Below are 26,643 nucleotides of genomic sequence, written 5' to 3'. Positions count from 1 at the left end.
TTTTTTAAAAAGGTTGAGTAAATATTTAAAGAATATCTGTTTGAAAGGGTACCTAATTATTAGCCTGTCTATAGTTCTCACTTGATTTATCTCCTTCATACTAATTTAAATTTAACCTTTGCCACCGTCAGCAATTCTTCCACTCATTTTTTACTAACTCTCTGGCACATTCTCTAAATTATTCTCTCTCTTTCAGAGCCCAAATCTCTCTCTCTCTCAGGCTTTTTAAAAGTTTTCCTAATGTAACAGGGAAATGTGAAGGTAACTGATTTGAGCTAACTCAGCATCCCATGCTCTCCTTGAAACTTCCTCCAGTGTCAGAGAGAAAGCATGCCTCTCCTTTTCAATGCCAGCTCCACTGCTCAAGCTACTGATCTCAGCCTTTTAACTTGCAGGGTAATTTCTAGGACCCCATCCCTGTTTTCTCTGGCATCTTAAGGCTTTTGTCCACAAGTAGCCAATTTTGCCTTCAATGTATGTAGATTTACTCTGTCATCTCCTGCAAAAACTTTATTTTGGATCTTCTGTTCCTGTCAATTATCTTTACTTCCTTTATCTGTGTCATATTTCTCATGATCTTACACCCTCCCTATTCCTAATACCAATTTCTCAAGTAATCCCTTGCAGTTTTTTTCCCCCCCTGGAGTGGGGAGTAGCTATGGGATCCCTTGCAGTTTGACTTATAACAACCTAGCCAATGAAAAATGCTCAATGCAAGGGTGCCAGGTAACTTTCTTCTAACACTATGCAGCATTTCTTCATTTACCACATTTTGCTTAATTTAAGGGTTCATATTTTCTATGCAACAATAGCTTTCTATCTTTCATCTATGAAAATGTGAATCCATTAATATTATATTTGGATGTTTCTTCTTCTTTTTTACCTTCTCAAAACTCATATCCCCAAGCCATGCACTATCACCACCTCTGGTTCTCAGGTTAATCAATCAACAGTTTTTCTGATCATTCTCAAAATTTTTTATTGAATCCAGCATCCATTTACTTATCTTCAGATTCTTTCCCATAGTCATTCCATCTTATGCTTTGGCTCCTGCAGTGTAGTCCCTGTGGAATGCCTTCCTCTGTGCCAATCTAAATCCAATGTACCCATCCTTCAAGGTCAGCTAAAGTCCTTATTCTTCCGCTAGGTTTTTGCCAAGCATTACAGCACATGAAAGCCTTTGTCTAAAACCACGCTGCACTTGGGATCTGCTTGACAAAATGGTACCTCCCAACCACCTACAGTTACTTCAAATATGTAGGCCTTGTTTTATCAACTATGAGCATGCATTTTTATTCCCTGATAGCCTACAGTGTGCTGCAAATACAGAAGTTGCTTAGTGAACTTGTTTAATGGCTTAATACTACTAAAACACATAATAATGGAAATATTATGGCATTGATAACTCCAGTTTGAGTGAAACTAGGATTTTTAATGAATTACATAGAAGTCTATAGGCAGTATGATATAGTTGTTAAGAGTATAAGCCCAGACTGGCTGGGTTTACATCTTGGTTTTATCACCTATAGTCATAAGTGTCACTTTCAAGGCCGGTGCTAGACTTTTTGCAGCCACTATAAAATATAAATAATATGAGTATTGTCTGTTAAATTCAAGAAAATTTATGTATTTATGAAATAAATAAATAAATTACTTACCTAAATTATCTGAATAGCTGGTTTGTAATGACATCACTTGTTTAACTAGCTTACTAGCACGCAGTAAGATGTGTATCGTCTGAGAGACAGTTACAAAAGGTTTTCATAGTTGCCAATCCCAAAAAATGCCATTGTTCATTAAGTCCAAACAATGGTGATCGAATTCTAACAACTGATCAACAGTGCGAACTTTGATAAGTAGTTCTCGATAATCAGTTCTCAACAATTATTTGTTATTATTAAAGTTTAACATTATAAAATTAACAAAAATAATATAAAACTCATATCCTGGCTAAATAGCCACATGGCCGCTGAAAACCATATATTCCCTTCCCGTTCTCCCACTGTTCCCTAGCTTGTCGTGCATTCTTTCCAAAAATCGGGACTTTTTAAAAATGCCGCGGGACTCGGGACAAATTGTTAAAAATTGGGACTGTCCTGCCAAAAGTGGGACATCTGGTCACCTTACTATAGCACCATTTCACAGATGCTTAATTGCCCAGATAAACAGGTCCTAGTAGAACCTGCACCATGGCTCCCAAGTTAAGAAATACATGAGGGGTAGGAATAAAAGCCAAGGTCAGTTCTCCTGAGTTTAGATGACTATGACTACATGCAATTATTTTTATTGTCCATCTCTTGAAAAATAATAGTTCTTTTGCAGGGAAAACATTGTCTGGAATATTCATTAAAAAGCTGTGATTCAGGTCATCCCACTCATACATGAATGTTTTGCAGATAGTATGCTTCCTGGCAGAAATCTGAAATGATTTTGATGAACTCTGAACAATACTCTTTAGCAGCCAGAAAAAGACACAGGGGCCAACTACCCATACCAGGCATCATTCCTGAAGGTTTCAGCTTTCTGTGTGGTTCTCTGGAACAATATTCAACCTGGTTGTGAAATCAACAGCACTCTGGTTTTAACTTTAATCTAGCAAATATAGACCCTCAAAAGGAACTGCAGCAATAAAAGACTGCTATTAACAGGCACAAATAAATCTGTGAGAAGGATTCTCTTATTAGATGCAACAGCATGCTATTCTCTGTCTTAATTTAATGCTAAGAGAAGAAACTTAATTTTTCTTTAAAACAAATGAAGTTGACATATGTAACAGCATCAATAAGGAAGAATGCTGAACTGAGGAATTATGTGTCCACAAGGTATGTGCATCCATTTCCACCTACCTCCACTCTACAAACAAGACTCAGAGAAGCCACATTCTGTGTATGATATTTAAAATGCCTGATTGTAATACATGAATTCTGAACTTTATGGCTTGGAATTTTGACCTTCAAAACAGGGACGTATCTGAAAGTTGGATTGCCTTCTGTTTACTGAAAACAGAAGAGAGAGCCTCCACTAGTCTCACAGTGGAGGCATCATTCCTATTTTGTGCTTTCATAAAATTTTATTTATATCTCTAACTTTACTCATGATATCATGACTTGTTACACCTAGTTAGTTGTATGTCTCTTTTGTAGATTATAAACTCCTGAGGATAGAACTGGTGACTTATTTATCTCTGTATTCTCCCAGAGCCTTACAGTGTCTTGGTCACAGTAGTTGCACAATAAATGTTTTGATACTTAGTTTTAACAATACATATATAACCACCTCCTAATTACACCATATTACTAATGGATTTCCAATTTGACATATTTTTTCCTTCCTATTTCTGAGAATTCTTTGAAACATGACAAAAAGTTTTAGCAGACTGACACTGTAATTTAGATGGATATGTAAACAGTAAAGGAGTGCCTACATTTGCTGAATTATAACTTTATGAAAATTTGCAAAGGTTTGTTTTGTGCTCTCAATTGTTTAAGGGACCCATCTATCTCAGCTGGGCAGAGGTAAGGAAGAAAAATGAGAGGAATGACTGGGAGGGTATTCCGTAAAGACTTCTGTGCTTTCTAGAAAAAAAGATGTAGCATCCAAGTCCAAACTCCAGGACCCCATAAACATGTTAGGATCATGGCATTCTCAAGACCTATCTTCTCTTTTTAACAATTTTTTGAGGAATTGTTAGTTGATATTACAGAAACATTTAGTTCATGCCCACAGGTTCACAGACATAACTGGCTGTGTGATTTGCAGGGCCCAGTTGAAAATAAAAATGCGGAGTCCCTTTTTCAAAAATTATTAAAAATATCATGATGACAGTAGAATATTAAGGAAGTTGGGTCCTTTTAAGCACAGGACCCTATTTGAATGCACAGGTCTCACTTCTACTAGTATGAAGCCTGCCTTGTCCCATCTTCAAAGAGCTTCCTGAAGTGAAAAGCATAAGGTCTATATCTAGGGATAGAAGCTACAACTGAAATATGTACAAGGGGCTGCAGGAACCTAGAAGTCCCTAACTTTGTAAAATCATCCCTGGGAAAGTGACAGTTAAGCTCATTTTTGAGGGAGCAATGGCAAAAAACAAACATAATTCATCCTGAAATAAGGCAGAATTCACCTGACAAATTTCAGGAACAGGGTTACTTTCCAGGAGGGTGGAGCAAATTAACATGAGGATGACATAATTGAGACTGAGTATGGAAAGAGGCAGAGGCCAAATATATGGCTGAAGGGGTTGAGCAATTATCCAGTGCCTACTGTATGCCAAATTTGTTTCCCCTCTGTCATAATTTTAAACACAACACTCTTATGAATAAGCGGTTTTACCTATTTTACAAACAGGTTAGTTTAGGCCCAGGGTAGTAAGGTCCAAAGGGTTTGGGATACATTAGGATACAGCCAGTAAATATTCACAGAATGAATGATGGGTCTGATTGAAGGCCCAGGACTCCTAACTCCTAGGCCAAGCTGATTCTAGGCGTGCTTTCAACCCTCCAGCGGTCCTTTCTGCACCTCTCCACAGCCCAAGGGACCCTTTCCCTCCCTAGCCCCGCCCCTCACTTTCACCTGCCGGAAGTTGGGCGGCAGAAGCACTTCCGGGACAGGAGAGGTTGGCCCCGGCAAGATGGCGGCCCCCTTGGAGCTCAGCTGCTGGGGAGGGGGCTGGGGGCTCCCGTCGGTGCACAGCGAGTCCTTGGTGGTCATGGTGAGGCCGCTGCTCAGGCCGCTGCTCGGGCCGGGCGGGCAGGAAGGGGCGGGGCCGGAGGCGCGAAGCCGGCGGCGTTCCCTGCGGGCTGAGGAGCCGTGCACTGCACCGCCCGGGCTCCCTGCCGCTGAGTTACACCTGGCCGTGACCCCACCGAGGCGTGGGGGAGACCTCCCGCTCTTCCTCCCGGCTCCCGAGTGATTACTCCCATCCTTGCAAAGCTATCTGGGCGGCGGAGCGAAAGCCCGAAGCGGGCCGCGCCGCATCCTCCCCGCCCCCCTCGCCCGCCGCATCCTTTGGGAAAGAACACGGTTCCCGAAAGCCCGGCTGCGTCCCGTGTGCTCCCTGGACGGGAGATCGGGGAAGGGACGCGCCCCCTGGTCCAGAGGTTCTGTGTTCGGAACCCTGCTGTGCAGTAAAGCAGCTCTGCGGATCTGCATTACGTACTCAGTCTAAAATGTTTTATTGCAAACTCTGTTTCAGGCTTACGCCAAGTTTTCTGGCGCACCCTTGAAAGTCAGTGTCATAGATAACACCTGGAGAGGTTCAAGAGGTACAGTGTAAACTTTTAACACGCCTATTACCTTCTTTAAGCCCCCCCCCCCCCCCGCCCCCCTTTTAAAGCGCTGAGGCATACAGCCATGGAGTACCTTGGGGTTTTAGGTGGTTTTGTTTTGTTTTGTTTTTTAATTTTTTTTTTTTTTATCATGACCTTGGCTGTGTTTTGCTTATGATTTGACCATTCTGAATAATACTTAAAAGTGCAAGCCAAATCAGTGGAAATGATGAGAAATGAAAATGTTCTGTCCAACTGCTCTTTGTGAAATTGTAAAAAACTAAGATGAGCTTACTCAATTTCCCCCTTCAAATGTTCAGTTGGTACAGTTTTTAGAGTATTGGAATATCTTAAGAGGAGATCAAAATGTTTCCTTGTAAGTAGACTTTTTTTTTTTTTTTAATTATTATTATAGGAGATGTACCAATTTTGACCACTGAAGACAAGATTGTTTGTCAACCAGCAAAAATACTGAACTTTTTAAGAAAACAGGTGGGTGGTTCTTTTTGAAGAAGTAGATTGTTGATCCCTGCATGTTGCTTTAAAAAAACACGTAAGGTTTGCAAAATTAATTTTTTTTTTGCCAAGTTAGTAGACACCTGAGATACCTGGAGTTTAATAAAAAAAGACTTTCAAGTTATGAGTTATACTGAGATTTGAAAGTTATAAAGTGAGGTATAGTCCACTTACATTTTCATATACTTTTGTTGGATTTTTTTGAAGTTTAGATAATAAGCAGATTCAATTTAGCCATCTTAGCTATTACACTTATTGACATGATTGTAATTTAGTTACATACTTGCTACACATTTTGTGCTAGGTATGACATTTGAAGTCCCATCAACTAGAAACTATTTTAGTTTTCAAAAAACACTTAACTGATAGTTACAGTTAAATGTTTCATTCAATACTGTATTCAAGATATTTGAACATGTAAAGATTTTTTTAAAAATATATTTTATTGATTTTGTACAGAGAGGAAGGGAGAGAGATAGAGAGTTAGAAACATCGATGAGAGAGAGTCATCGATCAGCTGCCTCTTGCACACTCCCCACTGGGGATATGCCGGCAACCAAGGTACATGCCCTTGACCGGAATCGAACCCGGGTCCCTTCAGTCCCCAAGCCGACGCTCTATCCATTGAGCCAAACCGGTCCCGGCTGAACATGTAAAGATTTTTATAATGTGTTAAAAATGTATAAATATGTTAAGACATAAATGCAAAAGTTATTCATTTTGCCAATACTTTAAATTTTTTCTTGTGATTTCTTTTCTTTTTTTGGGGGGGGGGGAGGGAGAGATGTGGATATGGAAGAGAGAGAAGAAGAAAGAAACAACAATGTGAGAGAGAAGTATTGATTTTCTGCCTTCCACATGCACCCCTATTAGGGATTGAACCCCTAACCTGGCAACCTGGGTATATGCCCTGCCTGGGAATTGAACTTGCCATTTGGTGTATGGGACAACCAGCTATAATACATGAACCAGGGCCATTTTTTTTTTTTTTCTTTTAAAGAAATCTCACAGCAACAAAATTTAGAATATTTCTAAATTGGAAGTTTTCCTTTTTTCATTGGGGAAAAATGTAACCAGTTAGAACTTTATCCTTACTGTTAACAAAAATAATAATTGCTTCTTTTAATAAGTTGGTACTAAACTGGTCATTAACAATTACTGAAATAGTAGTAGTGAATAACAAATCATAAGTTATTGGCTTTTCTGTGTGCATGATACTGTACATTTGCATTAAATAGCATTGTTACTAAGTTTGTATTTCTTTTTTCCCCCTTTTAATATGTTTACCATTTTTTGTGGAAGAATAAATAGGAATCCTAGTTTATTTAGCTTCACTATTTGGGGATGCTCTTCACGTCTGAGGTGTTTTGTTTATTTTATATTTTTTAATAGAAATATAATGCTGATTATGAACTCTCAGCAAGACAAGGGGCAGATACCCTGGCTTACATTGCTCTCCTTGAAGAGAAGCTTCTTCCTGCAGTGGTGAGCATTGGTGAATATGACAATATCTTAATGATCTACCAAAAATGCACTTAGTCTGTTTAGAAGAAAAATAATGAAAAGGGCTTAATAGAGGAAATTTCACTTATGTATTAACCTTGATTCTTTCATGTTCCTGCGAAACTGGATTCTGTTAGACATTCAGCTAGTATGCAAAACAATAAAGTGAAAAATGTCATTTTGGAAATAAAAATTCTTTATGGGAAGTGGAGTTTGTTGTTCCATATATAGAATTGGGTGAACTATAATCCATTCATTCAGCAAATATCTATTGAGCATCTACTATGTAATAGGCCTGGTTCTGGGTGCCTGAGATATAGTAACCAACAAAACTCACATTTAAAATTTTGTTTAACCCTTGAGTTGTTCTAACTGGAAAATTTGTATGAAGTCATTTTATACAAATATATTTATGAAATACGTGCACATGCACATCAATAGAGGGACCTTTTAATTAAAGAACATAATTATAGTGTTTTTTCTCTTCTTTTGCAGCTTCACACATTCTGGGTTGAGAGTGACAATTACTTTACTGTGACAAAGCCATGGTTTGCTTCACGAATTCCCTTTCCCTTGAGTTTGATCCTTCCTGGAAGAATGTCTAAGGGAGCACTGACTAGGATTCTCCTGACCAGAGGAGAGCCTCCCCTCTACCATCTCCAAGAAGTGGAAGCACAGGTATGATCGAGATTACTGTCAGAGCTAGGGCCCTTCTGAGGAGGGATAAGAGAGAGAGAGCAGAGATGCACTAATCCATAGATACCTACCTAAAAAGGAGTTCTACAGTATTTGTCCTACTTCTGAGATGTAATGTCATCCTTATTAGATATACAGAGATGCCAAGGAGTGCCTAAATCTTCTGTCAAACAGATTGGGAACATCTCAGTTTTTCTTTGGAGATACGTGAGTGCATTCTCTTAAAAATCATTGTGATGTTTTATGTACATATGTTCAATGAGCAATTATTTAAAGCAAGTCCTCTTGTCTTCCCATCTCCCAAAAGTGAGTTTTTCACTTTAAAAACACTTAATGGATTTTTACTATGGGGAAACCTTCTGTTGGTGGTAATCTAACATTGACTTAATATACAGCATATGTGTATTGAAAACATCTAAGACTGTTTCCATCCTGTCTCCAGTTACTATATAATACTCGTGAGTAAAAATGCATTTTAATTTGCAACTGAATTTTCTTCTAAATAAAATAAATGGTTAGAGTATTAAAAAATAACTGAGTAACATTCTACTTGCATCATTATTATACGTTATAATGGATAGTAAACCTTTTAAAACACTGAATTGTATACTTCAGAATTTATTAATATATTTCAGAATTTTTTTTTTTATAATCCCAAGTTAATATTTTCTTATGTGATTTTAAAAAATCTTGAATTTATTTTTAGGCCTTCTACCTTGGATGCCTATGTGTTTGGTTTTCTCGCACCTCTTTATAAAGTACGCTTCCCTAAAGTTCAGTTACAAGAACATTTGAAACAGCTCTCCAACCTGTGTCGCTTTTGTGATGACATCCTAAACACTTATTTTAGGCTTAGTCTTGGAGGTAAGGTGGCTCCTCTTCAGCTAATCTTTGTTTGAATAGAAGATCTACAAATTATCCTAAGGACACATAAGCAAGATTCATTACTTATTAAAGAAATTTGTGTACTGTCTTTCAATGCTGGTTTATAGCTCTTAAAAAAGTTGCATTTCTCCAACTTTATTTTTATTCCCATATGTTCTTATTTAAATAGGAATGAATATTTGCCTTTTTTCCTATTCTTTTGGATTTTATACATTGCTTGCTTCTTGTTCTTCTTTAAATATTGCCCCTTTGAAGTGGGTCATTTTCTTCAAAAAGTTTAAACTACAGATATTTATTGAGGTGTTTTTAGATAGCATTTTTCCTAATGCAAATGGGCAATTACTTTAAATGTTGCTTCTAGCAGTTTCCTGCGTGAACAGAAATCAGTAGCAGATTGATTTTGGTGAGGTACACCCCTATGATTCTTCTACTTGAAAACTGATTGCATCAGACTGGAGGTATAGTAAACAGAGGGAGGGCACCTGTCATTTAGGAAATGATTTGTTAGGAGTGTAAGGCCTTATGCTTACGTGATTGGGATGCTAAATTTGTATTGGGAGACTTGGAAGAAATTGTCCTTTTTTAAAAAAAAAAAAAAATATATATATATATATATGTGTGTGTGTGTGTTGATTTCTGAGAGGAAGGGAGAGGGAGAGAAAGAGAAAAAGAAAGAATGATGAGAGAATCATTGATCAGCTGCCTCCTGCACGCCCCACATTGGGGATCGAGCCCGTTATGTCCTGACTAGGAATGAAACCGTGACCTTCTGGTTCACAGGTCAATGCTCAACCACTGAGCCACAGCTGGCCTGGCACCTTTGTTATTTTGAAGCAGTGGTTGGCAGATCTGTCCACAGGACAAATCAAAAGCTTGGGTCATCTATCAGATTTACCATATTAGAGTTTCTTAGGGATAGATCCCAGTAATCTGTATTCTTTTTTAAGTGCCTCCAAATACTTTGGGAGTCAGGTGGATGGATACCTGTTTGGAGTTCACTGCCTTACAAAGCTATCTAAATAGCTGTAACTAAAAACATATTTGGAATGGTTAGGAGAAAGGCACTACTTAAATCTGAGAAGGAAATGAGGAGTGCTATGCTTTTTTACTAATTACTTTGGCTAGCTGCAACCCACTTGGCCAACTTCGTTGCTTTGTCTACTCTGTGGACAAATTTAGTCCTTTTGTTTACGGTTTGGTTTTGGAGCATTGCTTTCCCACTTAAGTTTGCCTTTGAATGCAGAATGGTTTTTCTCTGCCCTTTTTTTTTTTTTTCTTTTTGGAGGGTGGGCCACTTGGGAGGGTGGAGAGATTCAAAATTCTTTTAATCTAAACAGCTTTAAAGGCTTTCAAATTTTCCTGTCTTTCTGATTTCTGTCCCTGGCTTCTTAGGCATCTCTCCTGCTGGACAAGAAACGGTAGATGCAAATCTGCAGAAACTCACACAGCTTGTAAATAAGGAATCCAACTTGATTGAAAAGGTCAAGTTTACTTCAATCGTTTTTTAAAGTAGTAATTTAGTATTTCCCTTTCTGTAGTTAATATTGTAATTTGGGTTATGAATTAACTTTACCTTTAAAAAGAGTTAATTTTTTTTCAGAAAGCTGTTTAAATATATATTTACTAAAGTTGTATAGTACTAATATAATATAGTATTTTGAAGTCAGGAGTGGCCTGATAACTTTAGGGAAAGATCTGATGATGGTATTTGGTTTACTTTTACCATACAATTAGTATTTTTCAAATTAGGAGACCAAAAGCCTGGTTTAAAAAAAAGACAGAAATACTTCTTGCTTGCTTTTCTGCTTGTCTCTAAGTTAATATTTCTTGAGATTGGAAGCATCTGTGCTTATCCTTTCTTGTTAATTGTATTATGATGTCATGTTCTTTCTTCCACATGAACTGCTTTATATTTTCTCCTTCCTGTCCTTCTCTGTTCTAAATGTGATCCACAATTTTTTTTTTTTTTTTATCAGTGTGGATATTTTGCCGTTTTGGGGTATCATTTGGTGAGAGAGAAATTGAGGAACTGGGTAGGCAAGAGAGCCAACAATGAAAATTCCAAGAGCGATTCTAATTGGGAAATTACAAGAGTTATGCATTTCTACTTCTTCCACTCCTCCTCTTGCAAGTGTCTATAAACTTGCTTTTATCCTTAAACAAATGGATAATACCTAATTCTTTCATAAACTAATGGGGCAGTGTACCCTAATAACACTGGCTAGCAGTAAGAGACACTATGTTGTATTAGCTTTATATGATTATCTCATTTAATCTGTACATTTAATGTGTACAAGTCCTCTGTCATTCCCACTTTACAGATGAAGATACTGAAGCTTCAAGAGTAGTTTATGTCACCTGCCCAAGGTCATTCAGATGACAAGAGTTAAAAAGGTTATTTGAACCCTAGAAATTGGAATTTAGCATGGGCTTTGTAGTTAGTCAGCCACTAACTCACAGATGAGATTATGTATCTATTAGTAGTAATAGTAGGTTTATAGCTGCCACTCTCTAGAATGACAGTTCTGTTTCTTTTTATTGTATTTTATGTGTTAGAACTTGAGAAGTGAGTAAAACAGAGCAGTAAAATTGTAAGAGTTCATTAATAAAGTTTGGGTAAGCTAAGTAAAAGCCTCATTTGTTTTAATTCTTTGTCCAAACCAGTAACTCTCATGAGAGGAAATATATTCTGTTAAGTATGGATAATGGAAAGATTACTGAAACTATTAAAGACACTTATCTGCTAAATGAATACTGTCCAGTATAGTTTCCATTTTTCTATAGGGGGCAAATTCATGTATACTTCATCTTGGGTCATCATCAATATATGAAAGTTTTCTGACCCTATTTCAGCACTGCTCCATCCCTTTATACCTGCTGTTCAGTTCACTTCACTTCCCTACTTGTATAAGCCATTAGAGCAACAAATCCTAATGGCTACTATTGCTTACTGTTTGGACAGAAAATCTAGAGGTTTGGTTTTTTTTTTTTATTTTATTTTTTTTTTTAGGAGTTCTGTTTCAGGAACTTAGTTTTGGCAAGGAAAAGAAGACATCTTAACACAGTTGATTCAAATAGTTCACTGGAGATACTCTTTTCATTGGCAAATTAAAAGTTAATCTTTTATTCTCTTTCCTGTCCTACAAGTCCCATATACCTCTGCTGAAACATTTGTACCCTGCTTTATAAGAGCATCTTGAGAAGATAAGGGGAAGTTTTGTTCAAAACTCTAAAAAAAAACACATGCATATCATGTGGGTAAAAAGATGCTACAATATATTCTGTTGGCTTTGAATCTTTGATGGCAGTTGTCTTTTTGAAGTGAAATTGATAGTGAGCTCCGCACCAGGACTGGAGTCTCGAGCCCTGTTTGCAGGATGCTCTGGTTAAAGGCAGTTTTCTAAGATCTGACTCAGTTCTAAATAATCCCTTTCCTAGTGTTTCCAGGGATGCTAATGTATTCCTTAGGGTAAGTGTGAACATGTTTTCATGGACATGTTTTCAATGTGCTCCATATTAATTTGTTTCTCTAGAAAACTTAGGTTCAAATGTCAGCTCTGATACTAGCTTTGCAACTGAAGGCAAATTCCTTAACCATTCTGAGCTTCATTTTGTTCAAATGAAAATAGGGAGTGTTTGTTTCTGTTTTTTTCCCTTCACAATGATGTTGGGAGAACAAATGAGATATTGTATGTGTACAAACTGTGTAAACTGTGTAATCTGTGGAGCTTAATAACAGAAGTATTGCTTTTACTATTAGAAATCCTCTTAAACCAAGTCATGCTATGGTTGAGTTCATTAGGACATTTATTTTGTGGATTTACTATAATATTATGAAAGCACCAAAGATGAGCTATATGGCTTTTTTACATATACTGAGTCAGCTGGTATTTGAGGTATGACATTTAGAATTCTTGAGAGATTATTTGCAAGAAAAAGGTTTTCTGGCAGTTTTAGAGACATATGGTTCTGTACTCTTCTAGACATTAGTTTGGATGGGGAGCCGCAGTCCACATAAGGGGTGCCACAGCCATTAGTCAGATGTACCTTTTGTGCTTTCCACAGATGGATGACAATCTTCGCCAAAGCCCTCAACTTCCTCCTCGGAAACTGCCAACACTTAAATTAACTCCAGCAGAAGAAGAAAGCGATTCCTTACAGCGGCTATCACCCTGACAGACAGCCTGCTTTGTGTCCAAAGTCATACGATCATTGCAGTAATCTCTTATACTAATTGTGTGGAAACAAAAAGAAAATGCTGCTAATAGGTATGAGGAAGACTCTAAAGCAAGAGAAACTTTCTGTGACATCTATTTTTTTAAATTAGGAAGCTTGTCTTTTAGCTGGCAATGCACTTTAAATACCACCAAAATAAATACTAAATGAACTTGGGGAGAAAAGAAAACATAATATACTGTATATATTTAAACAACAACAACAACAACCAGTCTTAATCTTGGCAGATTTTTGCCTTTTGCAAGGAAAAATTACTTATAAGAGAATCTTATTTTAGTGGCTGAGGTGCTTCTGTTATGCTAAAACATGGTTCACATATTGCTGACCAAAAGCTACAATTCTGTTCTGAATGTGCACTCTTAATTTATTCAAGCTAATTTATTAATTTTGGTTTTCTTAAACCAGTATGAATAACTAATATGTGGTCCTATGGCCGAGGCTTTTTTCTTCTATTTAGGAATTTGATGCCTATTTTAGATGTTAAAAAAATATATTATCCTAATATTCTACTTACTTCCATAGAAGAACCTGTATTTAATTATAAAAAGCAATGAGGAATGGGCTTTTTAAGTATGCTTTCAGAAGACTAATCGTTTGGGGGGGTTAGTTCCATATGTAAATATTAAAAGTGGTTATATAAATATATATCTGACTATATGCACTTCAGTATTACATTAGTACTTGCTGACATGTTCAATCTATGTTAGTAAGGGCTCTTTTAGTTTATTGGGTGAATGTGGCAACTTTAGAGTTTTGTATTTTAGTATATCTTTAACTCTGGTCATCTCTTTCTGGAATTGATTTCAGGAGAACTGAATGTGTTGCACATCGTTATTATGCCAGGCTGTAGTTTTATTGAAACTTGCCCCTCTCTTAGGCACTACTGAAAAGGACCCCCCCTAGAGTAACAGAAGTACCTACATGTGTCCAAGTTCATCATGCTTGGCTCACTCCAGTGCTCTTTCATAATAAGCATATCATGTAGTTAAAAGTTTCATGTCAACTACTTATTTTTTTAATGTAATTTAACTATAGTTGAAGGGTCCAGTGGAATAATTGGGAATAGCAGTACATTTTAAAGCATATTTTCTATTTATTGGATGCTGAACTGTTAAAGGATTTGCTGTGCAAGTAATTTTACTTATAATAGAATCTTACTTTAGTGGCTAAGGTGCTTCTGTTGTCCTAAAACCACTTCTGGGATTTTTAAAATACAGGACCATGTGTTTGATTAGTGTCTTAAAAGATTACTATGGTGCTCAGCAAACCTTATCACATCCTGCAGAAACCCACAGGCTAAGAAAACAGCTTTGCAGTCAAGACTTGTCTCATGTGAACTTAGCTGTGTTTGATCTTCATCCTCTCAATTTGCTCTGTATTTCAGTAGCTATTTATGTAGTAGTCTTTAAGTCCTTGTAAATATTTCTTCTTGAAAGTGAGAAACAAGGTGGTCTTCAGTATCTTGTTCATCTCTTTGGATGCATTGAGGGAAAGTAACTAATGAATTTCATATAAGTTTTGCAACAGGTGGGAGAGAGTGAGTGCACACACATTATGCATTAATCTTCTTTAGTTTCTAGCAATCCAAAATCCATATGAATATTCTATATTGGAAATCATGACCAGAGGGCTTTGTGCTGTCCTCTAGGACTGATGTATGTTGGAGGAGTTGGTTAGCACATTGACCTGACGTCTGTTTATGCTTCAGTCAGGGTTTGTCATTTTCATTATGATTTATATTAAAACTTCCAAAAAGCACTTGAAGTGGCTTACAATTGTCAAACACATGTAAAGCAGGACAATAAAAATTAAAATTAAAAAAAAATTTCTGAGAGAAAGAGCTATACCAACTTTTAACAGATTATAAAATTGAATGGTAAATTTAATTCCAAGTTTCTCTATAGGCAAAGTAAAGAGATAATACTGGGCTATGTAAGTTTTTATGTCAATAAGACCACTAATGGCCATGAATAAGAAAAATGAATGAAAGTTTTTATAAGAATATGGGAGCTCATGTTCTTACAATACAGACTGCAGCCGATGAGCATATGTAAGGTTTCATAATGTTGAGAATTTAATCAAAAGACATCATTTTAGAATAACAAGTATTTGTGCTTTCTTAATAAAGAAGATGACTAAGTATGATTTATTTCCTTTTGGTCATTCCTGCTCTGTGCTGCCTTTAGCCTTACACTGTATAGATTACAATGCTTCCAGATTACTTCTCCTAAGATGCAAAATGTAGTTTAGATAGGTGAAAATTTATATGTTGGTTTACTTAGTTGAGCTCTTTTGGTCTAAGCCAGTGAGATCTTAGGAAACTATCACTGAGCACAAACCACCGCAGAGATGCTGCACACCTAGGATCAGCTTTCCAGACTGGACAGAGAGCTTGTGATCAGCCTGTCGGGATATGATTTGTATAAAGTTTGAGTTTGTTAAGCTAAAGGGTCCACAGTCTTAAAATGCTGTGACCTGCTTTCTTTTGGAGGTGATGGTGGAGGAGAATATAAAAGGGACTATGTTCGTGTTTATATTTGTTTGTGGTATAGTATTAGAACATTGTCAGGTAATTCCCACGTGATAAAGATCCCATATCAACTGTCATCTTTTTTTCTTTTAATATATATTTTATTGATTTTTTACAGAGAGGAAGGGAGAGAGATAGAGAGCTAGAAACGTCGATGAGAGAGAAACATCGACCAGCTGCCTCTTGTACACCCCCTACCGAGGATATGCCCGCAACCAATGTACATGCCCTTGACCGGAATCGAACCTGGGACCCTTCAGTCCGCAGACCGATGCTCTACCACTGAGCCAAACCGGTTTTGGCGGCTCAACTGTCATCTTTTATGATTTGTATGAAAAAGGCATAAAAAAGACAAACTTTTTAACCTTTTTCTTCCTGTGGTACCTGGGTTTACTCTTGAGGATAAAATATTTTGAAAATGGTTCCGTGTCTGCAGGTGCTAGTCCTTTGCTTTGCATGTGTTACCTCTCTAACGCACAGTTAGGAGACGAACCAGGGCCACGCTCTAATGAAGAAGGCGCAGCAGGCCTGCGTGCTTTTTGTTTAGGCTCACAGGGATTTAGTGATTGACTTTGTCTTGGCTTTCTTATTTATTAACTGAAATCCTGAGCACAGCCACAGAGTATAATTTGGGTTGTGAGGATGGTCTTTTGTATATGTTGTTGGTGTTAAGAATTATATCTTTTGCCTTTCTTTTTGTTCAGTTCTGTGGAATTTACATCTCAATGTTTTCATGCTTTTTTTTTTTTAAGGATTTGCAAAATAATTTAGCCCAAACTCTTGTTGGGATGTAGTTGGAATGCAGTTTACCGACCTAGACTTAAAACTATTGTGACTGAGGTGGAGAGGTAATCTCAGAATCAAAAATAGACAGTAGCTGTTTGTTCTAGATGAAGGGGCCAATGATGAGAATTAACATTCTTGAACAATGACACAAGAAAGGGTAACTTTGAGTTGGGCGTTTTTAAATAGAGAGGGGAATTTTTTTTGTTTTGTTCTGTATTGATAGAAAAGTATTCAGAGCAAAACAAATAGTTTCTTTATACTGGAAAATAAGTTTTGTATCTTCATTATTGATTTGAAATTATACTGTAAGATTTTTTAAAAGAATCTTTTAGTTTCTTGGAGAATTAATTTCTAAAGGTGCATTTTGGCAAGAATATATCGTTATTATATAAAATAAGTCAAATAAATTTGGGAAGTGTCAAGTCAGACAAAGTTAAGTAACTGCAGGCCTTTCAGAACCTTTGGTAGGCTATTGTGTGGTTTCAATCTCCAAGGAGTACCTGTATTTTAATTTTATGTGGATTTATTTAAATATGTGTCTTGTGAGATTTGTGTTCTGAGAAATACACTTAGGGAAATGCTGCCCTAGAGTGTTTTTGGTGTTTGTACTCATTGCGAAGGTTTTCCATTGGTGCCCCAACCTTTTGGAGCGCATGGATCACCAGTGGTCCACGGACCACCAGTTGGTGATCACTGCTCCAAAGATCTCCTTAAACCTGTGGTTGCCAACCTTGCGGACCTCACGGACTACCGGTTGGCAACCACTGCTCTCATGAATAGTGGTACATGGGAAGAGACAGGTCAGGACTCCCTAGGACCGTAAATTGAGAGTGGGTAGCTGTGGGTGGGCTGGTTGGTTAGGTAGGCACATGGTATACCCCTGGCCAGTTGAGCCCCTTTTCCTAGAACACAAGTTTGCTCGTGAACTGGTGATTGCAGAAACCTAACCAGTTCATAGGTATCTAGGAGACAGAGGAAATTAACTTGGAATTTCAGAACAATCTTCCAAACAAGTTTTGGTGGTATTTATTAGCACTAAAGGCACATACAAGCTGGTTATATATATATAAAATAATTAGAGGCCTGGTGCACGAAATTTATGCATGGCTACAGTCCCTAGGCCTGGCCTGCGATCAGGGCCATCTTTCATGGCTGCCCATAGCTGGCCCTGAGGCCCACCACTACCCACCCCCAGTTCCCTGTTTACCATCAGGCAATTGGAGCCTGCTGTCCAGGGGAAAGGACCAAGAGGTGGTCAGTGCACCTCATAGTGACTAGTTGAGCGGTTGTTGTGGTTGTTCTGCTGTTAGGGTCAATTTGCATATTACCCTTTTATTATATTGGATAAAATATGCAAACACATAAGTATGCATACACATGCACATATATAAGTATGTACTATGTGTACTGGTTAATAATAGCGGATTTTGTAACCAAAGAAAACATGATAATTTCAAGAGAAACATCAAAAGCGCTTCATTAAAAGTAATGTCCATTGCTAGCTACAAATTCCCCCATCTTTCAGGTAATTTGTGGATACTGTCCCATTAGAACTTTTCTTGTTTTGAGGCAAACTATTCAGAGACCCAAGTTTTTCACTTCTTCATACGTTTTGAAGTGCTGTTCAGAAAGTGCCTGTGCCCTTCATCAGAAAAATTGGTAATCTGAAACAAGTGGTAATCTGAAGGAGCAAGGTCTGGTGAATACGGTGGGTGGGTTAATACTTCCCAGGCAAGATCTTTTAACATGTCTTTAACTGGTTTTGAAGTGTTTGATCATGAAGCAAAATTATTTTGCTGTGTCCTATGGCACATTCTGGTCTTTTCATGATCAAAGTGTGGTTCCAATTGATTATTTCTTGTCAGTAGCGATCAATATTAACTGTTTCATCTGGTTTTAGAAGCTCATAATACACCACACCTTCCTGATGCCACCAAGCACAGAGCATTGTCTTCTTTCCAAAGCAATTTGGCCTTGCAATCGATGTTGATGGTTGACCTGGATCAACCCATGATTTTGTGTATTTGGGATTCTCAATCCCTTTTCATCGTCAGTCACAATTAGATGCAAAAAAGACTCTTTCGTGCCATTGAAGCAACATTTTACTGATGACTTTTCGGTTTTCCATTTGTCTTTCGTTCAGTTGATGTGGCACCCATTTTCCTTCTTTTAAAATCTTTCCCATTATTTGTAAATGATCGGAAATTGTTTGCTGAGCAACGTTTAATCTTTGTATAAGTTGTTTTTGAGTTTGACATGCATCTTCAACCAATAATGCTTGTAATTGTTGGTCTTCAAACTTTTTTGGTTGGCCTGGACATTCCTTGTCTTTCACATAAGTCATCACTTTTAAAGTGTTTAAGCCAGCATTCACTAGTATCTTGAGAAGGAGCATGTTCACCATAAGCTTCCCAAAGTATACCATAACTTTTTCTTCAAAATAAAAGTAATGAATTAAAACTTCCCACAAATGCTCTTTTTTTTGGCATGAAATTCGACATTTTTAAGCATAAAAATATCTATGATGTTAATACCATCAGAAAATTTGACATGAAGTTTTGAAGCTTGCTGTCAATACAACAAAACAGCATACATATAAAACCACATATATATCAACATATGTGTAATTCCATCTATTGAAAAAAATCCGCATTATTGACCGGTACACCTACACACACAGTGTCCTAGAAAGTTTAGTTGCTTTAGGAAGAAAGCAAAGGAAGGTTAATGTTTTCAAGTTGTGATAGACATTCCTGAAGACATATAGTCTAAATAAGAATTGTATATTTCTTGTGTGAATTTTCTAGCATGAGTGTTTATAGTTCTTATTAAATTCTCAGCAGTTTCTATATCCCCAAAATTTTAAACCTCACTTGCCTTCAAATTTCAGAGAACTAAGTATGTTTGATTTCATTTCCAGTATAAAACCAGATAACTCATCAAGTACAAGGATGCTTTTGTCTTCTGTAGCATGTACAGTTGCAGATTCGGAACACCTCCATGCTTTGGAGTGCATTTGATGGAAAGCTCGCATTTGGGTTTTGAGTTCTGTAATGGGGAACATCTAGTCACATGAAAAGCAGTTGAACCTTTGTTCTGATTCTTCAGTTTTCCTCATGCAAAGTCAGAGAAATGCCTTTTAATCATTGAGTTTATGTATCCCAGATCCTTGGAGATCAAGGAAAATGATGTGCCAGAGTTTGCATCAGTCTTTAGCGAGTCCTGAACTACAGAGAAGGTAGTGCTGGCTATTCGTTTTTGCACTGATGGCTCCTTTTGCAATGCTGGATCTTTATTTCTTGGCGAAGGAAGGGTGTACTCAAGCTTTTATGTTAATTGTATAAAGATGAGTTTTATTTCTCTTTTGACTTTATGTCTTATTTTGTAAAATAGGAAATAATGTCTTTCGAAATTACTGTTTATCTTGAAGTGGAAATTTGACATGTAACTTTAGCTTTCTGGAAGAAGGACAGCAAAGAAAATAAATATATGTGTATACATACTTATTGGCTTTGTTCCACCAAGCTTATCTTTGAATGGTAAACATTTTAAATATCAGTTCCAGTAAAAATACTATGGTTTTGTTGTAAACAACCTTAAAATAAGCAATTTTGGTCATAATTTCAATATTCTAGCTTTGTCTAGTGTGAGTATATTTTAGAGACTATGTAAAAATGCCCAGAAGTGGTGATGAAGATAATGTTGTAAAGAATTTATTCTGATAAACGAGAAACTGGATATAATGTCACAATAGCGGTTTTCACAATAAAATCTCAAATTGCCTGGATGTTTATTAAATTCTGACTTGAAGTTATTTATTCCTTGAGGTGAATTTTTGGGTGGTTGAAACAGTTACTCAGTGTTGGGACTGAGCTAGATAGGGGATTGTTCTTTTTTTTAAAAAAAAATATTTTATTGATTTTTTACAGAGAGGAAGAGAGAGGGATAGAGAGTCAAAATATCGATGAGAGAGAACCATCAATCAGCTGCCTCCTGCACACTCCCCAACTGGGGATGTGCCCGCAACACAGGTACATGCCCTTGACCAGAATTGAACCTGGGACCTTTCAGTCCGCAGGCTGATGCTATATCCACTGAGCCAAACCGGTTTCAGCTAGATAGGGGATTGTTCTTTTATAAAGTTTATTCTTCTATGGTGCATTGAGATCACTTGTGCTCTTTCCACCCAGGCCAAGTGAGATTAGAGGCCTGCTCCCTAGGCCACTGGTATGTGCATGACCTCAGACAACTCCACAACTTCTCATGGCTACAGTTATCTCATCCCTTCGCTGTATACGTTTTTTGAAGTTTCCCTTTTGCCCACCTAGATAGTTTAGCAATGTCCCATGTAATTGAATGGAAGACATACACCGAGAAAAACAGTATAATTTTAGTCAATGGGGAAGATACGTTTTTTTCTGCTTTAAAAAAAAAATGTTTTTATTGATTTCGGAGAGAATATGACAGAGGGAGAGACAGATAGAAACATCAATGATGAGAGAGAATAATGGATTGGCTGCCTCCTGCATGCTCCCTACTAGGGACTGAGCCTGTAACCTGGGCATGTGCCCTGACTGGGAATTGAACTGTGACCTCCTGGTTCATAGGTCGATGCTCAACCATTGAGCAGCACCGGCCAGGGTAGGATATATGGGTATATATCCTATGCATCTTCGAAGTAGAGCTGTTCAGGTATGTATGTATTTTTCTCACATGAGATACCAGCTATTCCTAAAGAACACAAATCTTAATTGCTTATGAACTTTGAGTTCCAGATGAACGGTCCTTGGGTGGATTGAGGTGGCTGACAATGATCACTTATCTTCAGCCAAAGAGCAGGAAAGAACAGTATCATGGAATAATAGAATTCTTTTCAGGGAAGACAACTATTTGGAGAACCATACAACAAAGAACTTCAGAAACTTTGGTTCTTAATTGCCCAGCTCAGAGGCTTGACTTTGGTCTGAAACCATTTCTGGTGCTCAGAAATTCCTGGGTAACTACTTGTCCAGAGATGGTAGGCTATTAGATAAACAATGCTCTGTTTTTACTCTGCCAATAATAGAAGCTATTGGTAGGAAAACTTAAGTTTTGCCATATTGGGATCTTGTCCTAAGTTAATCTCCACAGCAGAAAGATGAGATCAAGGGAACCAGTGAGATCACTGAGTGCTGCCCAGATGTGTGGGAACTGGATAGGAGAACAAGAAGGAGGTGGTGGTGGGGAATGTAAGGATCTGTCTGACAATATCATCTTGTAAGAGAGTTTCCAATTGTAGAGCAAAGGAGATACTGGTCCCCTCTTGATCTAAATGACAAGACTTTAGGAGAAAGCATGAGAAACTAGGGTCCCTTTCTCCAGGTACATAAGTCAGCCTCCTGGAATGTGTTTGACCTGTGTGATTAAGAAATGAAGACAGCTGTGCACCATCAAAGACATTTTTAATTTCTAACACAGCCAACTCAAGGCTCCAAAAGTACTCTTCCAAGTGGGAGAGAGGCTATTACATGTACCCTACTTTTTAAGTAAGGGAGTGAAAAGAATGGGAAAATGTTAACATGTGTGAATACAATTAAGGATCGGTTGCTCAGATCCTAGTTTGGGAAAGGTGATCCTTTCAAGAATCCCCACTTTGAAAAAGTTAGGAAATCTTTTTGTGTAGAAAGATGACACTTACAAATATCACAGTTAACACCAAACAGATTTCAGTTTTATTTTAAATGCAAGAAGCCAACTGACCTATTTGAAGGCTGTCAGATTGTGCCTATTCTGATATGGGTTGTCCCAGTTTTATCATGAGGGAGGAAATTTCCTTTTTCATCTATCTAATGAAGATGTTTTACATTTTATATTACAGATAGCAACTAATTCAGAGGGTGACTATTTTACTGCTAAAATGGTTTAGAAAAAGGTGAGAAAAAGGAGTAAAAATTAAGAGGCAAAGAACTTTAGATATGATATAATTGGAACTGTGGGGATGAAGAATGGTATGTAGAAAGACAGTGGACAGAGTTGAGAGGCAGGCTTAACACAAGCTACCAAAATGGTGATTTGAGCAAGTTACTTTATTTGTAGTCTGCATTACTGTTTATTGCAATGCAGTAGAATAACTGAATCTGAATGAACAGTTTTATGTGTGTGTTTTTAATGATAAAATTTAGAAGATACTAATAGAAAGAGCCTCATTTCACCTCTTATGAAAACTCCATTAACATAAGGGGTATCTATGCTTCCAAGTCTTTCTTTTTTTTGTATGCTCGCACACATGAACAGCCCTGTATATATTGTAATCCCATAGTATGTACTATTCTGTAATATGCTTTTTCACTTAATATTCAGAAAATTATGTAGGTCATTATATATTCTATATGATTATTAAAAGCTATGTGTAATTTTATTGTATAAATGTAGCATTGTTTATTTATTCCCTTGTGAAGGGCCTAAGTTCCTCTTATAATGGTCCTTGCTACATATTAAATTGTTTTTCAGGAAGACTGAACTACTTTATATTCTCTGCAGCCCTAAGTCTTATTACGTACTTATCCCACCAGCTTCACACATTTCTTCTCTCTTCACCAACTTCATGGTTAAAATATAATCTTTTTATTTATTTAATTTGCATTTATTTGATAGTAAGGTTGAATATGTTTCCCTATATGGCTGTCGTCCATTTGTATCTCTGTGACTTGTCTATTCATATTCCACATAAAAGGCAAATCTCTGGACTTTTCTGCAACCTGTTTTCTTACCTGTTAAATGGGGCTTCCATGTGGTCTAAATGGGACAACACACCGCAGATCCAGAATATGGCAGGTGCCAAGAGTGTTATTTCCCTTAAGCTCTTTCCTGGATCAAGAACATCATAAACGATGGAGCTCTATTATCCCCATACCTAGCACAGTGCTTGGAACATTGAAAAGGTTCAAAAAGTTTTTGAGGAAGGAAGACTAGATAGGATTTGAAAACATTTTTAGTATATCAGGAAAAGGAGTGAGAAAAGTTGAAGCCAAGATCCAGTGAATCAGCGGTGATAAAAGTGGTGGGTTCTTCAGAAGCTCACTATTAAAATAGAAGAATTCAAGTTTCATTCTCAAAACTCTACTAAAGAGCAATTACTTATAAACTGAAGTGGCGAAAGGACATTACATATATTCAAGTCTATACCTAGCCTAGAAAAGTTCAGTGATTTTTTTTTGTAAGGTAAAGAGTAACAGTACTCAGAAATATGACTACTTAAAGGTATTAAATTTTTTGTAAAGTGAAAAAGTGATTAATCCCAATTTTCACATTAGATATGCAGAGAATAGGAGCAAATGCATAATTTATTCATATTAAAATGGTAATAAAGTAATTTAGGGCTCTAGTACCTCAAATGGAAGGAAGAGAATTGATGTTAGGTCTTGTTTTATTCAACATGTCCTGTGATTGTGGGGAAGAGGGATCAGAGGTTCGTTAATGAGATTTGCAGATGGCTTTAAATTGAGAGGTATTGTAAACAGCAGGGATGACTGAGAAATGATACAAGAGGAGCTGGAAAGGTTAGGAACATGGACAGGAAATCAAATGATTCATCCTGGAGTAATGCAAGCCAATCTGACATCTGGGGCCAAATAAGAAATACAGATACACCATGAAAGAGACAAACATGGAACATAGTCATTTCAAAGGAGGTTGCTGGGCGGGGAGAGGCGAGTACCACAGGAGAACAAGAGAGGTAGGAAGCAGGAGCTAATGTTTATCGAATGCCTACACATGCCCACTACTATGATTTGATACTTTTGGTGTTGATTTCTTTTTTGGGGCCAAGGTTAAATTCAGTGCTGTGTAAGAAGCACAGTTTTTGAGGACTTGTTATGAGCAAGATCTCAGTACTTAATGAAGCAAGAACTCAGCCCCCCATCTAGTTGATCCATATGGTTATTAGAATGTTATAGTATAGAGAGCACTGTGGAAGTGCCCTGGAATCTTCAGAAAAGCTTTAGTAGAAAAGATTATTTGCTACATTTCTCATGGGCATTGCTCCTTCAGTGGGTGTTTCCATGGATTCTTGGAGCAGCTTCCTCCAGGCTATCCAGCAGCACTATGGTGGCCCCATAAAACATTTGGTGAGTTAACACAGGCGTCCAGCTTAAGCCAAAATAAGATCTGTGTCTCACAATGGCTGCCCCATGAGTGGTCCATTCCTTCCATCCATGCTCATCTCCCTCTTGCTTCCAGTGCCCTCATGTAACCTCTAGCAGCACAGAGTTCCCATCCCAGCTCTTTGCTTCAGTTTTCTACTATCCCTTATCCTTCTCTCGTTATAAAAGTCTAGTGGTAATTTGTATTTTCTCTAAATATCAATAAGCTAAATTATATTTGTTCAAGGCTATAGATTTGGCCTAATTTAGGAATCTCCTTTTTTTTTTTTTTTTTTTTTTTTTTTTTTTTTTTAATGTAGCCACCACTTCTCATTTTTTCACTTATATGGACTTTCAGAACTGGGTCAGAATGAGGACCCCAGAGAAATGAGGAGGAAAAGGACCAAATTATTCTAGGGAGGACAAACCTAAGAGAGTGATGTTAACTGTACCCATTTCCCATCCTGAGGAGAAGACCAGAACACTGGTGCAAAGAATATGTTGAAGGAAAGAGCTGGAAAGGAGAGATGTCACTTGCAGTTCCAGTTCTAGCTTGTGAGATATATTAGTGGCTCAATTGGAAGCTTGAAGCTAAATGTGTCACCTGTCCCAATAATATTTGCCTGTAACAGGAACCCCTGTGGCTAAAAAACTCATGCAACAAGTATTTACTGAGTGCCTCCTATGTTCCAGGTACTGTTCTTGGTGCCGAGGATATACCAATAAACAAAACACAGATCTCTGTCCCTGTGGTACTTAAATTATAGCAGAGGAGGCAATTAATAATGAACCTAATTAATAAGCAGATGATATATTTAGTAGAAAGTGATAAATGTTATGGAAAAGAAAAAAAAAGCAGGATAAAAAGATTAGGAGTGGTGGGTTGGTGGCAAGTGACAGTATTAAATATGGCAGGGAAGACTTCATTGTGAAGATGACATTTGAACAAAGACTTGAAAGAAGTGTTGGGTTGCAGATATCTGACAAAGAGCTAGCTTTCTAGGCATTGGGTACAGATGGAGTAATGGTCCCAAGGTAAGGCTTGCTGGCATGTCTGAGAAACAGGGAATGAGCAAAGGGGAAAGTAAAGATGAGGTTAGGGAACTTAGGGCTGAGAGCATACTTGTAGGCATTTGTAACCTTTGGTTTTTACAATGTTTTGAGTAAATAGGTAATATCACCATTACTTTTTAAAAGGATTACTTGAGCTTTGGCATTAGAAATAGGGTATAAGCAGGGAGACAAGTTGTGACTATGTTATAGTACCCTAGCTATTAAGAGGTTGCGGTAGTTCAAGTGGATTAGCAGTGGTAAGAAGGATTAGATTCTGAATATATTCTATAGGTATTATCAATAAGTTTCCTTGACTAATTAAATATGAGTTGTGAGAGAAAGAGAAGTCAAGTGACATTAAGACTTTTGATGTGGGCACTGGATGGATCAAGTTGCCATCAACTGAGAAAGGGAAGACAGAGTAGAATAGCTTTTGAGGAGGATTAGGAGTTCTGTGTTTGAAAGGTTGAGTTTGTGAGGTCTCAAACATCCAAGTGAAGATGATGAGTAAACACTTGAGTAGATACGAGCCTGGAGTTCAGGAGATACAAATTTGGAGATACACATAGAAGAGTCATCAGGATACTGGTAAAGATGTTATTTAAAACCATGAGACAGAATGAGATCATCAAGGGGGTATAAGTCATAGGGAAGAGAAGAAAACTAAGAAATGAGGCCAGGGACATTCTGAATACTAAAAGATCAGGTAAAGAAGCAGCAATGAGATCGGAGGAAAATCAAAAGAATGTAGTGTTCTTGAGGCCTCATGAAGAATGTGTGCCAAGAAAGAGGGAGTGATTGACTGCAGTGAATATAGCTGATGGGTCATATAAGACAGGGACTGAGACTTGACCACTGGATTTAGCAAAACGGGGGTCATCTGTGACCTTGATGAGAAGTTTCAGTGGAATGCTGGATAGGAATAGATTCATGAGAGACCAGCAGGAGAGGATTGGGAAGTGTGAGAAGAAAAGAATAATGAACAGGATAATTGTAAACAGCAAGATAGAAATGGGAAAGATAGCTAGAAGTAAAAATGCCTTCACCTGGG

The 26,643-nt window shown here is 37.4% G+C and overlaps 2 protein-coding genes across 5 annotated transcripts in view; both read left to right on the top strand.

The window, feature by feature from the left end:
* HOMER1 (homer scaffold protein 1) overlaps positions 1-26,643 on the top strand; it is a gene marked incomplete at its 5' end in the record, with an annotated part of 446,553 nt that overhangs the window by 36,550 nt on the left and 383,360 nt on the right. The window lies entirely within an intron of this gene.
* On the top strand, positions 4,585-15,718 carry MTX3 (metaxin 3). Of its 4 annotated transcripts, none has more exons than XR_014794825.1 (9): positions 4,585-4,711; positions 5,195-5,264; positions 5,683-5,759; positions 7,176-7,268; positions 7,782-7,964; positions 8,113-8,189; positions 8,689-8,846; positions 9,229-9,325; positions 10,260-10,335. XR_014794825.1 is itself a non-coding variant. In XM_084881342.1 (9 exons), exons 1-9 carry the CDS (start codon positions 4,631-4,633, stop codon positions 13,041-13,043), a joined length of 939 nt encoding a protein of 312 aa, XP_084737468.1. In that variant the 5' UTR covers positions 4,585-4,630; the 3' UTR covers positions 13,044-15,718. The 4 variants fall into 4 exon arrangements, 3 of the variants coding, with proteins under 3 accessions (XP_084737468.1, XP_084737470.1, XP_084737469.1); XM_084881342.1 differs by lacking the exon at positions 9,229-9,325 and adding an exon at positions 12,933-15,718 and having other exon boundaries at positions 10,260-10,348; XM_084881344.1 differs by lacking the exons at positions 9,229-9,325; positions 10,260-10,335 and adding an exon at positions 12,933-15,718.

This window comes from Pipistrellus hanaki, assembly GCF_964339955.1.
Source record: "Pipistrellus hanaki genome assembly, chromosome: 4".
Lineage (NCBI taxonomy): Eukaryota > Metazoa > Chordata > Mammalia > Chiroptera > Vespertilionidae > Pipistrellus > Pipistrellus hanaki.
The sequence above is the reverse complement of the archived record's forward strand: the minus strand, read 5'-3'. Positions and strand labels throughout refer to the sequence as shown.

What these genes read in the sequence shown, in the direction of transcription:
- MTX3 (XM_084881342.1), top strand. Translation starts at nt 4,631, where the DNA reads ATGGCGGCCCCCTTGGAGCTCAGCTGCTGGGGAGGGGGCTGGGGGCTC. An exon ending in GCGAGTCCTTGGTGGTCATG is followed by an intron (nt 4,712 to 5,194) that starts GTGAGGCCGCTG and finishes ACTCTGTTTCAG; the next exon opens with GCTTACGCCAAGTTTTCTGG. An exon ending in AATCCAACTTGATTGAAAAG is followed by an intron (nt 10,349 to 12,932) that starts GTCAAGTTTACT and finishes TGCTTTCCACAG; the next exon opens with ATGGATGACAATCTTCGCCA.